Source organism: Gambusia affinis, linkage group LG21, assembly GCF_019740435.1.
Source record: "Gambusia affinis linkage group LG21, SWU_Gaff_1.0, whole genome shotgun sequence".
In the NCBI taxonomy this organism is placed as follows: domain Eukaryota; kingdom Metazoa; phylum Chordata; class Actinopteri; order Cyprinodontiformes; family Poeciliidae; genus Gambusia; species Gambusia affinis.
In genome coordinates this window covers 2,647,937-2,661,064 of record NC_057888.1, presented here as the reverse complement: position 1 = coordinate 2,661,064, position 13,128 = coordinate 2,647,937, and the positions used below count along the sequence as shown (strand labels likewise).

The 13,128-nt window shown below is 38.5% G+C and overlaps 1 protein-coding gene across 2 annotated transcripts in view; it reads right to left on the bottom strand.

The window, feature by feature from the left end:
• drosha (drosha ribonuclease III) overlaps positions 1 to 13,128 on the bottom strand; it is a 129,741-nt gene that overhangs the window by 45,311 nt on the left and 71,302 nt on the right. For both annotated transcript variants that reach the window (XM_044105227.1, XM_044105228.1), the window contains exon 23: positions 10,873 to 10,943. In XM_044105227.1, the coding sequence (XP_043961162.1) occupies positions 10,873 to 10,943 (71 nt within the window). The remainder of the gene's footprint in view (positions 1 to 10,872; positions 10,944 to 13,128) is intronic.

The following is a 13,128-nucleotide window of genomic DNA, read 5'->3' as shown; positions in this document are numbered from 1 at the left end:
TAATGCTATTCAAGCTAGGTGCTAATAAAGCTAATTATTTGTATCAACAATTACTTATGAAAAGTGGAGCAGTTTTAGCTCATTAGCTTGGTAACCTTTTAGCTGTTAGGAACCCATAAGAATATCTGTTTTTCAAAAATCTTTCTCCAGAGTTTGTACAACATTCAGAGTGACTTTGTTGACTCTGCGACCATTAACTATTTTTGCTACTCAAAGTAATACCTTTTCCTACAAACATACTGGCTGTTAGCCGGAGCATGCTAAATGCTGTTACTGCCAGTAGCTTCTCCAGCTAAAAGCCACACAAGCTAAGATCTGCTAGCACAAACAATTCCTTGAGCTAATTTTTTATCATGATAACGGTTTCTACTAATGGGTGCTGAAGCTAATGACTAGTCAGTCAAGTGGCTATTTATGTAAAATGTTAGTCAAGCTGGACGCTAATAAAGCTAACTATTGGCATCAAAAACTACTTGATGTCAATTTTCCCTCTGGGGATTAATAAAGTATATTCATTATGCTAACAGTAACTCAAGCTAATAGTTAATTCCCTATTCTTAGATGTATTTAAGCCATCAACTGTTTTGTATAGGGGAGCAGGTTTAGATGAGTTATTTCCAATTACGCTGAAGCTAACAGCTAATAAGGCCAGCAGCTATTCATGTTTAATGCTATTCAAGCTAGGTGCTAATAAAGCTAATTATTTGTATCAACAATTACTTATGCTAACAGTCACTCAAGCTAGTAATTAGAAAAGTGGAGCAGTTTTAGCTAAGCGCTCATTAGCTTGGTAACCTTTTTAACAGAGTAGCTGTTAGGAAAAGTAACGATTAGCTTGATAGGCCCATAAGAATATCTGTTTTTCAAAAATCTTTCTCCAGAGTTTGTACGCAACATTCAGAGTGACTTTGTTGAATGTGCAAATTCTTAAAAGGATCATGCTAACAGCTACTCTGAAGCCGACACCTTTTTCGACCATTAACTATTTTTGCTACTCAAAGTAATACCTTTTCCTACCAACATACTGGCTGTTAGCCGGAGCATGCTAAATGCTGTTACTGCCAGTAGCTTCTCCAGCTAAAAGCCACACAAGCTAAGATCTGCTAGCACAAACAATTCCTTGAGCTAACAATTTTTTTATCATGATAACGGTTTCTACTAATGGATGCTGAAGCTAATGACTAGTCAGTCAAGTGGCTATTTATGTAAAATGTTAGTCAAGCTAGACGCTAATAAAGCTAACTATTGGCATCAAAAACAACTTGATGTCAATTTTCCCTCTGGGGATTAATAAAGTATATTCATTATGCTAACAGTTACTCAAGCTAATAGTTAATTCCCTATTCTTAGATGTATTTAAGGCATCAACTGTTTTGTATAGGGGGAGCAGGTTTAGATGAGTGGCCTTTACCTTGGTCACCTTTTAGCCGATAAAGTAGTTAGCTCGATATTCCCATGAGAATTTCCGTTTGCTTTTGTTCCTCAAAATGTTAGCATGTTCTCTCTGTTAACATTGTGTGGGTTTTCTCTGGCTTCCTCCCAGAGTTCAAAAACATGGCCATTGGGTTAACAGGTAACTCCAAATTGTCCTCAGCAAAGGAGGTCTCTGTATGTTGCCCTGGCAACCTCGGTACCCCACCCCTCACCCAATGGAGACTGGAACCTGCCGCTCCACAACCAAGCATTGATAAGTGTGTGAAGAAAAATGTAATTTTGAGTTTTATTAAGTTATTAGGAACAAAAAAAAGCCCTGAAACAGTGGTGGGGCAAAAACCTTACAACTGGCACAATGAACATCTTTATCTGCACACTGCATTTTATCTCATTTTCTGATACTGTCAGTACTCAGAACTGACAACGCACTGCAGAGATGGTAAACGGGAGGTTGTGAGGTGTATCTGAGTGGAAAACACAGCATGTTACCGACAGGCGGGTTGGTAGTCTGTAGCTTTGGGAGGTATATTTTCTCTAGGGAGAAACACACTGTCTACCTTTGCTGTGGAGGCAAATGTGTGCAAAAATCAACAAGTTTCTTCAACATTGCTCTGAGGTAACTTTATAGATTAAATGGAAAAGAGATGGAGGGCTGGAAAAGCATACAGTACCAAGGGAGAGTGGGGGGAGTAAGTGCTCAAGCTGTTGCCAAGGAGAAAGGAGCAAAAGGCAGCTTTATGCTCTGATGTTGAGTGATTCATAGTGGTATAGAGAAGTGGACAGGTCCTCTAAAGCACAGTATCACTCAGGTGTTTAAAAGGTTCAAGAAGATAAACTTTAAAATGCAATGGACAGGATGGTGTGTGTGGCCATTGGTATTGAGTGGGAGCCTCATTTTCTCAACACACCCAGCTGGCAGCCCATCGCCTTGAGCAGCCAATGAAAAATTCATGATGGCAGTCAATACGTTTGAGTGAATGCTTCCTTTTGGTTGCCTGTATCCAAGATTGGGACTGGAGGTGGAAGGCGCCGGATACATGGCGTTGCTTGTGAACAAAAGACTCTCTGGCTGTGGAGATCACTTAAAGACCATCGATAGCACCGGCTAATGGATCTCATGTTATCACAGCCTTGTTTCAGTCACAGTATTGGTTCTAAAAAAAAAAAAACAACAACACACACACAAAATTGTAATGCAATCTAAACCATGTGCATACACACAAGAAGGAACTGCAAAGGGAACCAAAGGAGGAAAACAAATAGATCAGGGAAGTACACACGAGGCGAATCGGCTTGTGATCGGGATTTTTTGATTAAAACTAATCCACAGGGCGCACACGAGCCGCCCACACACCGCATATAGACCTGAACAGCTAATGTTTCAATTACAGCCATCCTAAAGACAAGGCAGACGATGATTAAGCCAGCATCGAGTGGGGATTTCAGAAGAACAATATTTTTACTCTTTTCTTCTTTCTCTCTCTTCCAGCAGAAGAAAGGTATAATTACTGGGCCACAAATCATCATGAGCAGCAGCTGAATCACAGCCATTTGGAAGATTTACCTCTAGTGTTACAAACAAGGGGGGAAAAAGCCGAATGTTTATTTCACCGTCAACTGCATAGTTTATAATAAGTGAAAATTAGAGACAAAAAGAAAAGTGGTACAGTGCAATAACCAGTAGTCAGACTACAGTTACTTAAAATGAGACCATAATAAGTCATTTCTATGTTTAATGTGGCCCATAACCTGTATGCAACAGAATTCAAACAATGGAGGGAGATTTTGTTGTGGAAAACTGGGCTCTACCTGCATTCCTGAACTGTTTTAGCAAGCTGCTGAAACATTTTTAAATTTAATGATGATTATTTTAAAGATTGCATTTGGGCTTGGAAATCAGAGACTCATAATAAATCCGTCATTAAGGTAGTTTTACTCAGTCTCCCTGTTCATCATTGGATGATCCGTCCGCTGTGTCTTTGTTAATGTCAAGTTAATGTATTACCTCTGAATGACGCCAAGTTGGCCCAGAAAACGGCAAACAACGAGACCAATATGAACAGCGCAATAAACGTGCCAATGATTATAATGATTAAAGAATTAACATAAATTATTAATATTACGATAAGTGTCACAAATCTGTGCAGCCATCTGAGCTGTGGAGCTGTGGAGATCAGGTAGCTGAGCGATGCGCAGAACCTGAAGGGGGAGTTCTGGAGGGCTTTAAATCCTTCTTAGAGTTTTCCAAACAACACTTGGACCACAAATTACGCTTTTTTTTTTTTCTCCTCTCTTCAGTTCAACCTTATCAGTGGAGACACATTGTTGATGTTACCATTATAAAATAGCTTACAATTAAGTATTGGCAAAGCTCAATGTGATTTACAGGGGCGGAGCGTTGTTGTTAGCAGCTGCTGAAAGTAACTAAAAAGTTACTTTTAGTGTAACTTAGTTACTTTCCAAATCAAGTAGTCAGTAATCTAACTAAGTTACTTTTTCAAGGAGTAATCAGTAGTCCGATTAAAGTTACTTTTTCAAAGTAACTATGCCAACACTGCTCACAACACATGAAAGTGTAGTAAGCTTAATTCTTACCTGACTTGAATCAGGAATCAAACAGTCTTAGCTCAAACTCGGGCCGCACAAGCAGCCTGAACAGTCCACGGCGCCCCACCTACCCTCCCTACCGAACTGAACCGCCCCTGGGACTGAAGGCCATCTACCACCACTTCTCTGACAAGGTCCAATGCTCCCTGACAAATTGGTCTCTTGCTGCAAGCTGCCAATCAATCCATCAAACGCGGTATTGCGGCGGGAAGGTCGATAGAAGATGGCACTGCTGATCAATACGAACATAAAAGGAGTCCAAGGAGCTTTCTGTCAGCGAACAGTCGAGGTGCCGTTTTAAATTTCACTACTATGAAATTTCCAGTGCTAGAAACAGTGAAAGCGAACGAGAAAATGACTTATTTTGTAAGATATTAGTGAGCAATGACACGGTAAAAAATTTTTAAAAATTCTATTAGAATATTGATAGGATAATGGTTCTGTTACCAATTCAGAATGAAACGAATCTTGGGTCTGAAGAGTTCAAGGTGACAAAGTGACAATCACACTGCAAAAACATTAAATCTTGCCAAGTGTTTCTTATCTAGTGCGAATATCTTGGTACACTTGAAATAAGTCAAAATTAACTTAAGCAGAACTTTTCAGCAAGATAAAGAATTTTATTTTAATCCACAATTCATTAACTATGATTTTAAAAAGTACTTGTTAGACTGGCAAATTATTTCAAGATATTTTTCTACGTTTAAGGTAAAATAATCTGCACTTCCATATAAGCCTGTCACCATAAACAACTAATTAATTGCATAGTACATTAAAAGAAACTTAATTTTTATTTGTTTGATTTATTTTTTCTCTCTCTCTTTACCAAAAACTGAATGATAAAAAGTCTTCAGTCTGATGCTTTGGTCTAAACTATCCTTTCTTTTGAAAGATAATTTTGTTTAAAAAAACTTCATAATTAATTTTATTTCTTGTTTCTGTTATTTTCTTTATTTATTTCGGCTATTTCAAATTCCTGGTCCATCGTTTAAAAGTTCATCAGATTTTGAGAATGTGTTCTTGCATTATTATCATTAAATTACTTGAAGATGGTCTCAGATTAACAATATTATTGTAGGTTCTGCGACTATTTAATGTCCAGAAAATGCTGTTATTGTGACAGGCCCACATCTTTATCAATATTAAGAAATTGATTTAAAACAAACTAATACATCTTGTTCAAAAGTTATATGCAAGTTAGTTTTGTCTAACTTCAAATATACTGAGGCATTTACACTAGAAACTAGAAAAAGTACTTTAGTATTTTGTGTTTTTACAGTGCAAGTAAGTCCATTTTGTTGAAGTTTACTTTAGCTGTACACTCAAAAAACAAAATCTTACCAAGTATTGTTGCTGTAGTTTTTAGTGCAAATATGAATTAAACAAAACTAGTCATTTTTCACCAGGACAAAATATTGATCCATTGGTAGATTATTGCAATTATAACACACTGAACTTGTTAGAAGTAAAATAATTTGGCATTGGAACTAAAACTTTTTTTTTTTTTTACTTTTATTCCCCAATATGTAGCTGAAAAGTTACTTTTAGGTTAGTTTTGTCTTACTTTAAGTGTAGTAAGATATTTGCACTAGAAACTATACAATAAAACTTGGTAAGATTTTGTTTTTCGATGCCTTGCTGACTCATTTTTTTCCATTTCAGAAACAAAAAGACAAAATCTCCAGGATGCATGAAGAGGGATGAAAAGGAAGCCAGCTGGAAACCATTTTGTTTATTGTGCCCACCTGTGAAAAAAAGAAGCCCGTCGCATCGCCGTATTACCAAAAAGTCATTATCCCAGCACCATGGTGACCGCCATAGTTGTCACAGCAACCTTTGTGGAGTTCGGCGTTTGGAGGTGCATGTGTCTGCACGGCGGTGTTAATGAAATCCAACAGATTAGCCCATGGGCGACCAGAGAGACCATTATTGTGATTGCTCCTGAAAGAGGCACTTCCCTCCGGTCGGAACGGTGGCATTAACGTCTCCGACGCAATATCGCCGTCGAGTCCAGGTTGGGAGCAATCGAGCAGCTTCCCCCTGAAGATGATGCCTCCTGCCTCTCTGTCGATGCTTTAATAACCTCCATAGTAATGTCATTAGCAAATTAGCATGTATTGTCTCCTCCAGGCTTCTGTGTGCAATGAGGCTAGATTCCATCCGAGGCGACATAAAGGCCTGTTGTTTTGGGAACCAGAGTCTGGGAAAGGTGATGTGTTGGGAGGGAAAACTGTGGGGACGGAAATAGACGGTTTGGCTCCTGCTATGAATGCCAAACTGATTAGGGGAAGCAGGGAAACAAGAATAGTGGAGCCAGGTGAGAATTAAACATGGATGTTTGGTGTTATTGAGTGTTTAGATCAAATGTGTGCACATTCTTTTGCCAAATGATGCATCTGCAGCTAAAGAAGTACTTCTTTTTTTCCAGCATGTGAAAATCTCAGCCTTTTCTAACAGACTCAATATCAATACAGTGTAGGACTAATCTGTTGATTATTAATTTGATTAACCAATTAATTATTGGAAAGTAAAAGCCACTGTTTCCTGTATGCAACATATTTTCTATTCTTGTTCTTTGTTCATCTTAAATGCAGAATGTTTATATTTTTGTACAGTATTTTTTGTGTTCTTCTTAAGTCTGTATAATCCAGTTAGTATGCTAACTGGAGTTACTAACTAATCAAATACTGAATTAAACGGTTATTTCAATACTTTATGTATCACAATTATTCTGATTAGTCGTTTTGGTTAAAATACTGAGGCTTTTTTGATGAGGCATTGATTTATTGTTACTTTTGTCACATACGTTCCACAAATCTCTTTGAATTTACTGTGTAAAATAGATGGATGGAAGAAGGGAATAGATAAATTATTTGTTATCAATTCAACCTTCTAGAACCTCTCAGGCCTTCTGGTTCTGCTCTGCATCCAGAACCAGAACCAAACATGGAGAAGCAGCATTCAGCGTCTATGCACCACAAATCTGGAACAAACTTCCAGAAAGCAACAGAATGGCTGAAACACTGAAAAACCCACCTGCTTAGATTTACTTTTGAACCATAATAAATTAACACTGACCAACATATTTCATGTTCTTCTTAAGTCTGTATAATCCAGTTAGTATGCTAACAGCATCTATGCACCACAAATCTGGAACAAACTTCCAGAAAACTGTAAAACAGCTGAAACACTGACTTCCTTTAAATCTCAACTAAAAACCCACTTGTTTAGAGTTGAATTTGAAACGTAATCAATTGCAAGTTTATTGACGGAATCTGACTTGATGTTGTGTTTTTATTGTTGATTCTATGTTGCATTGTGTTTCTGTGTTTGATTTGATGTAAAGCCCTTTGAAATGCCTTGCTGCTGAAATGTGCTATAAAAATAAACTTGATTGATTAATTGAAGGGACCAATCCTATACTTTTTCTTACTGTATTTATTTTTTCTTTTTCAAAATAATGTCCTTATTTCTCTCTATGTTAACGATCTGCACCAGAACAAGTTCTTCCAGCTGGCGATGTGAAGTGATCCTGTTGCTGATTGGAAGGTCGGTGAAGCATCTCTTGAGGTAAAGTCACAACAGACTGTCCCAGAGGAGGAATAGATGTAAAGATGTAAAGGAAAAGTTGCCAGAGCAGCAAAAAACGTCCACATTTTGATAGAGAAAAATGTAAATTTTTGCACCTCATCTCATTAGTTTCAGTAATGTGCTGTGTAAAGAGCCATTCTGCAGAGTTGGAGTGGAAGTGCAACAGGATCCAAGCGGCTTGTGTGGGTATCAGTGCCTGGCTGTCCGTCTCTGTTCCCCACCCCCGTAGCCATCGCACCCCGCCACACGGCTGGTGTTTGGCTTTCTGGTCTTTTGTCCATCTGCCTCCTCTCGGCTTTGTGTGACAGAACAGCCATCAGGAGGATTCAGCAGGGGGCTGACATGCCACACTATTTCAATCCTCCATCTGAATGTCTGAGGATCTCCAACTGGAGTTGAAAACAATCTCAACTTCTTTTCAATTTGTTGCAAACAAGTGAGTCACTCGCTGAATGCAATTTTCCTTGAGGTTCAGGTAGGATTTTTTTTAATACTCTCTATAGGTGTGGAAAATGCAATTACTAACCAATATAAAAGGAATTTGTTTTTCAAAAATGTGGATTTTGGTGCAGAATGACAGAATGCCCTCTTGAAGAGTCTTTCATACAGAACCAGGATTGGAGAAAGGAAAGGAAAGAAAGAGATTGGTTCACGGTTGCATCTTTATGCAACTTGGGAACTCTTGCTCAACCTGAAGACAAAAAACTTCCTCACATCATTGATTTCTATTGTCACACAGCAGGAGTTGACTGATTATACAGTGATCATCCTCAACACTGGACCTTCTTTAAGGAGAAACTATTCAAGCCCCAAGTCTCCTGATTTGACCTTTGACTTGACCAGGGATCTTATAACAAGAAAAGTCAACGACATGAGGCTGACATCAAAATGACGCAATTTTTGTCATACGACTTCAGCAATGAGGACCAACGTAGGTGTGTGAATTAAACCAAGAAGAACTCTTAGAAGTACTTACTATATTTTTTTTTTTAGAAAAGACCTAGAGAACTACCAATTTTGTCTGTTTTCTGTCCACTTTACAATAAAAGTTGCAATAAAACACACTAGTAATTGGAGAAAAGGTGAAAATTTAAAGAAGTTAGCTTGATCCTGAATAGCCGTAGCTTGGATAGCATTAAGCCTTACTGAGTAGCTGTTAGCTTTCTTAGAAGTGACTCGCCTCCGAGTTAGTTAGCATGATTTTGAGTAGCTCTTAGCCTGCTAAGAAACTAGTTGCACCCTTAGTTTTAATTAGCTTGACTTCAAGTAGCCATTACCTTGCATTAGCCTGAGTGAGTACAGAGTTTCTCCATGTTTCACCAACTAATTTTTAAGACTTTTAAAGACCGCTGTGTATAAAATTTAAGACAAGTGGCAAGCTTTTTTGCCTAGAATGCGTGTAGCATCGTCTGCAAAAGAAGTGAGCCAGTAGCAAAGACGAAATGTCGTTTTGCCAACTGGCCATAATTTACCTAACAATGATGGATGCTAAAAGCTAGCTAGCAATGGTTTGTTAGCAACTAGTTAGCGGTAGCCTCAACTGCCTCGAGTCTGTGCATGGCTCAAACTTTGGTGTTCATAAATCAAAAAGAAAAATAAACTACATGGAATAGACCTGCCACAACAAAATGTAAGATATCTGATCTACATATTTAAGGCCAACTTAAGATTTTTAAAATAAGACATTTACAGGCCTTCATTTTAAACATATGAATTTAAACAAATTTGAAGGATGCAAAACGTTCCTAGAAGTTAGCTGTGGACTCAGTAACAAGACTCTTAGGAAGGCTAAACAAATGCACAGCACACTTCAATTTTATTTTCAAAAACCAGAGAAAAATAGCATTATTTTACTTCTGCTTCACAATTATGTGTCAACTTCTGTCCCATCATATCCCAGTGAAACAACTTTTGTTTCTGGCTGTATTGTGACAAAATATAGGAAACTGTTCAGTGGGTGTGGTTCGGTTTATGAATAGATGAAACTCCATCATCGCCCACAACGTTTTGTGGTTAGTGATTGTCAAGCTGTTTGCTTTAAAGAAACTAATCTGCATTCAACAAGACTTCTGTGCAAAAATCATAAACTATTTATGTTTTTTTGGGTTTAGTGAAGCCAAAAAAAAGTTTTGATCTTCATAAATTAGATTAAATAAAGAAAACGACCTGATTTATAACTGTTCTGTGTTTGCTTTTGTGGGTTTTTCTGGTCCATCTGGAAGAATCCTCCCTCAACTATGACAACAATGCCTCCCACCATCAACGAGGCGTTCATTAATACAGTTTTTCAGAAGATATTTTTATGTTTATATGTTTCTGTGGTGTTTTTACTGTAATAAAAAGAAATTTCAGGGCTTTTTTTTAACCTCCCCATCCACATCTGTTGTGCAGTTCTTCAATAAAAAAAAGAAAGAAAATCTGTTTGAGCAAATCCCTCTTCATACAAACAGCCCTCAACTAAATCGTTTTTCTTGCCGACTGCCATGGCCGCGCGACGACAGTAAAAACAGAAGCAAGGGCGTTTCAGCACTCCAACACACTGGCTGCAAACTCAGAAGAGATTTGCAGTAAATTTGGCCAAGAGCAGAGACAAACAAGGCCAAATGTGTTCACAACTTCAGGGAAAACACACAGAGAAAATAATAAATCAGCCCCAGTGCTAAACATAATGCTGAAATATTGATCTGAATTCTGATGAAAGTAACCCACACTACAAGGATAAGCATCATTGATACCAATATGAATAAAAAGGTGTTGCTTTCAGATTCCTTCTTTTGTTTTCTGTTGGTTCTGGTCGGGTTGTGCCGGTTCCTGTTGGTGGGCGGCTCACAAACAACCTGAACCGCCAGTTAGCGTCGTACGGCGCTAATTGATTCATAGCGTTTCTGGCCGGGACGGACGCAAACACCGCTTCCTTCATCATTTATGCATGCTAGCTGATTTTACACACATGCAAACAACAGCAGGTGTCCAACAAAACTATCATCTCTGTTCCAGGATTGTGCTTGATTTTTTTTCCAAACAATGCTCAGGTTTTGTCCAGATCTTTCAAGGTTTGCCAGAACCTGCAGTGCGAAGGTTTGGCCAATTATTAGGAGGAGGTAATGTCTTCAACAGCAGCTTTCTCAAAGAATAAAGATATGAAGAAATTGGGTTTGCGCTGAATTTTTTTTTTTTTTAAGACAAACTTTATTCTATCAGAGTCAGAAAATGAACCTTTACAGATGTTTCTGCACTCACCTCAGTGTTGAAAAGCAGTCGCCCGAAAAGCTGCCGGGCCTCTTCCAAGCCTCCCTCTAGATACACAGCCCCTGAAATACACACAGCACCAGCATTTATTACACACAATAATGTAAAACGCAAATGATGATACAACTATGGATGCAATTATTAATTAATTCACTAAACAGACATTTTAATTAAAAACTTGAATTTACAACAGTCTTTTCATAACAAAGAACAACTATTTCCATAAAATACTATATTAAAAGAAAACATTAAATCTTATTATTTTGTATCCGTTGTATTAAATACAAAATGTCTTAAACTCAGAAATAATAAAATAGGAGCCTCTTAGGTTGCAGAATAAAAAGTCAAAAATGAAAAGAATAAAATATCTGAACCAGAAGGACGTTTAAACAGGAGCACCGTCCGTGGTTGCTGTTAATTTAACATTTAGACTTTTCTCCATGAAGTTTATTAACTCACGTTTCTCAAAATCAACCGTATTTATTGCCATCTTACAGTTTTCTCGTTTTTCCCTCCATTTTTCTATCATCATATCCTCACCTTCGTGTCTCGGCTGAATGAATGCCGTTAAAGTGGTAACTTCAGGAACTTGTTTAGTGTTTATATTTCAAAACAGAACCGCTTAAAATCCATTTTACATCCCGAACCGGACTCTTGTTTGAACCGTTTTTCTTTATCCCTCCGCCGCCATCTTTAAATCCTGTATCAACGGCTCCTCTTAAGGTCAACCAGCGGCGCCCCCTGCTGGGCGGAGGCCGAACTACAACACTGCAAGTAGTGGACGCTGTTTGTTAATCGATTTAAACTCATTTTAATGCGATGACATTAACCGTAGGTCGGTTAATTGTTTGCACCTCAAACACCAACACTTTGATTTTACTTTTTGTCACTTTTCAGCGAAAGTATATAAGATATGTGGTATAATTTCTTTTGTAGACATTTTTGAGATAAACTACCTGATTTGATATATAATACTTTTTTAAAGGTAATAACCTTTAGATTGAAATAACAAGGAGGGTGGCTTTTGAAAACTTGAAGAGATTTGGATAATATATATAAAAAATTTTTTTTGTTCAACTGGGGACTATATTTGTTTCTTTAGGCGTATGTTTTGGATTTATTGTAGGGGTATCAGAGTAAAAGGGGACTCTGTGTGTATTGTTTCCACTTTTTTAGATTTTTAATTGTATAAAACCAGTCATTCACTAAATATTGTTTATTTGTCACACAATAAAACAGAACCAATGGAGCAAATTTCCACCCCAACACTTCATTTCTGCTGTCCAACATTCCTCAGCTCTTTCCTAAACGGAAAGCAGAAAATTAATTGAACTCGGCAATGAGTTATAATTGCTTTATTAAAAGCAGGAGTAAATTTTTATTGCTTTTTGGCGGCAGAATGACCTCGGGGTTTCTGTGCGGACCGCCTCCCTCCCACCAGCAGGAGGAGGCGTTTGCATCAACCACAATGAGATGGAAGTGGTTGAGGTCACACAAACCTGACGCTTGAATTAAGAGGCACAAACTGAGCCTACATTGCATGCCCAGGCATGAATCTGTGTGAAATAAAACATCCAAGCCCACACCGAGGGCTCCACTCCTTGTGGCGCGCCTACACACTCGGACATGAATGATCTGCGCAGATGTTCTCTGAATCCAACTTGAATTGCAAGGTGAAAGGGAACACAGTGTGCATACAAAGAGAGAAGCGGGGATGAAGGAAGGAATGTGAAATGTCTCTCCAGATGGGAATAACGCCGCAGCCTCTCTGGCACATCCTGATGCCTGTTTCTGTAATTCGGCTCTTCTTGTGTTCCTGCAGAAATCTGTGGAACCATCACGCTGCCTTAAAGCTGCACACAACTTCTAAACCATCACACTTAGGGTGGCTCATTCAATTTAGAAAGCAATAACCACCTGGCAAATTGGGTATACAATCGCGCGCTGGTTTTTATTATGAGCATAAATGAGGCGAGTGGAAATGGGGCGCGGCGCGGTCGCGGGGGCCTAAACGCGCAAACTGCCTTCATGGCTGACATCAAAAACATATGAGGGATTCATCATCTGAGGAGGAGGAGGAGGAGGAGGACTGCTTTCAGATGGCTAACAGGCCATTTACACACACACACACACACACACACAGAGGGAGCTGAAGATGCAGCCTGCATCACCATGACCATAAAGAAACACAAACAAACTACCTCCAACGAAGACAAACACAAACACTCTGGCGACATGTTTGTGTTT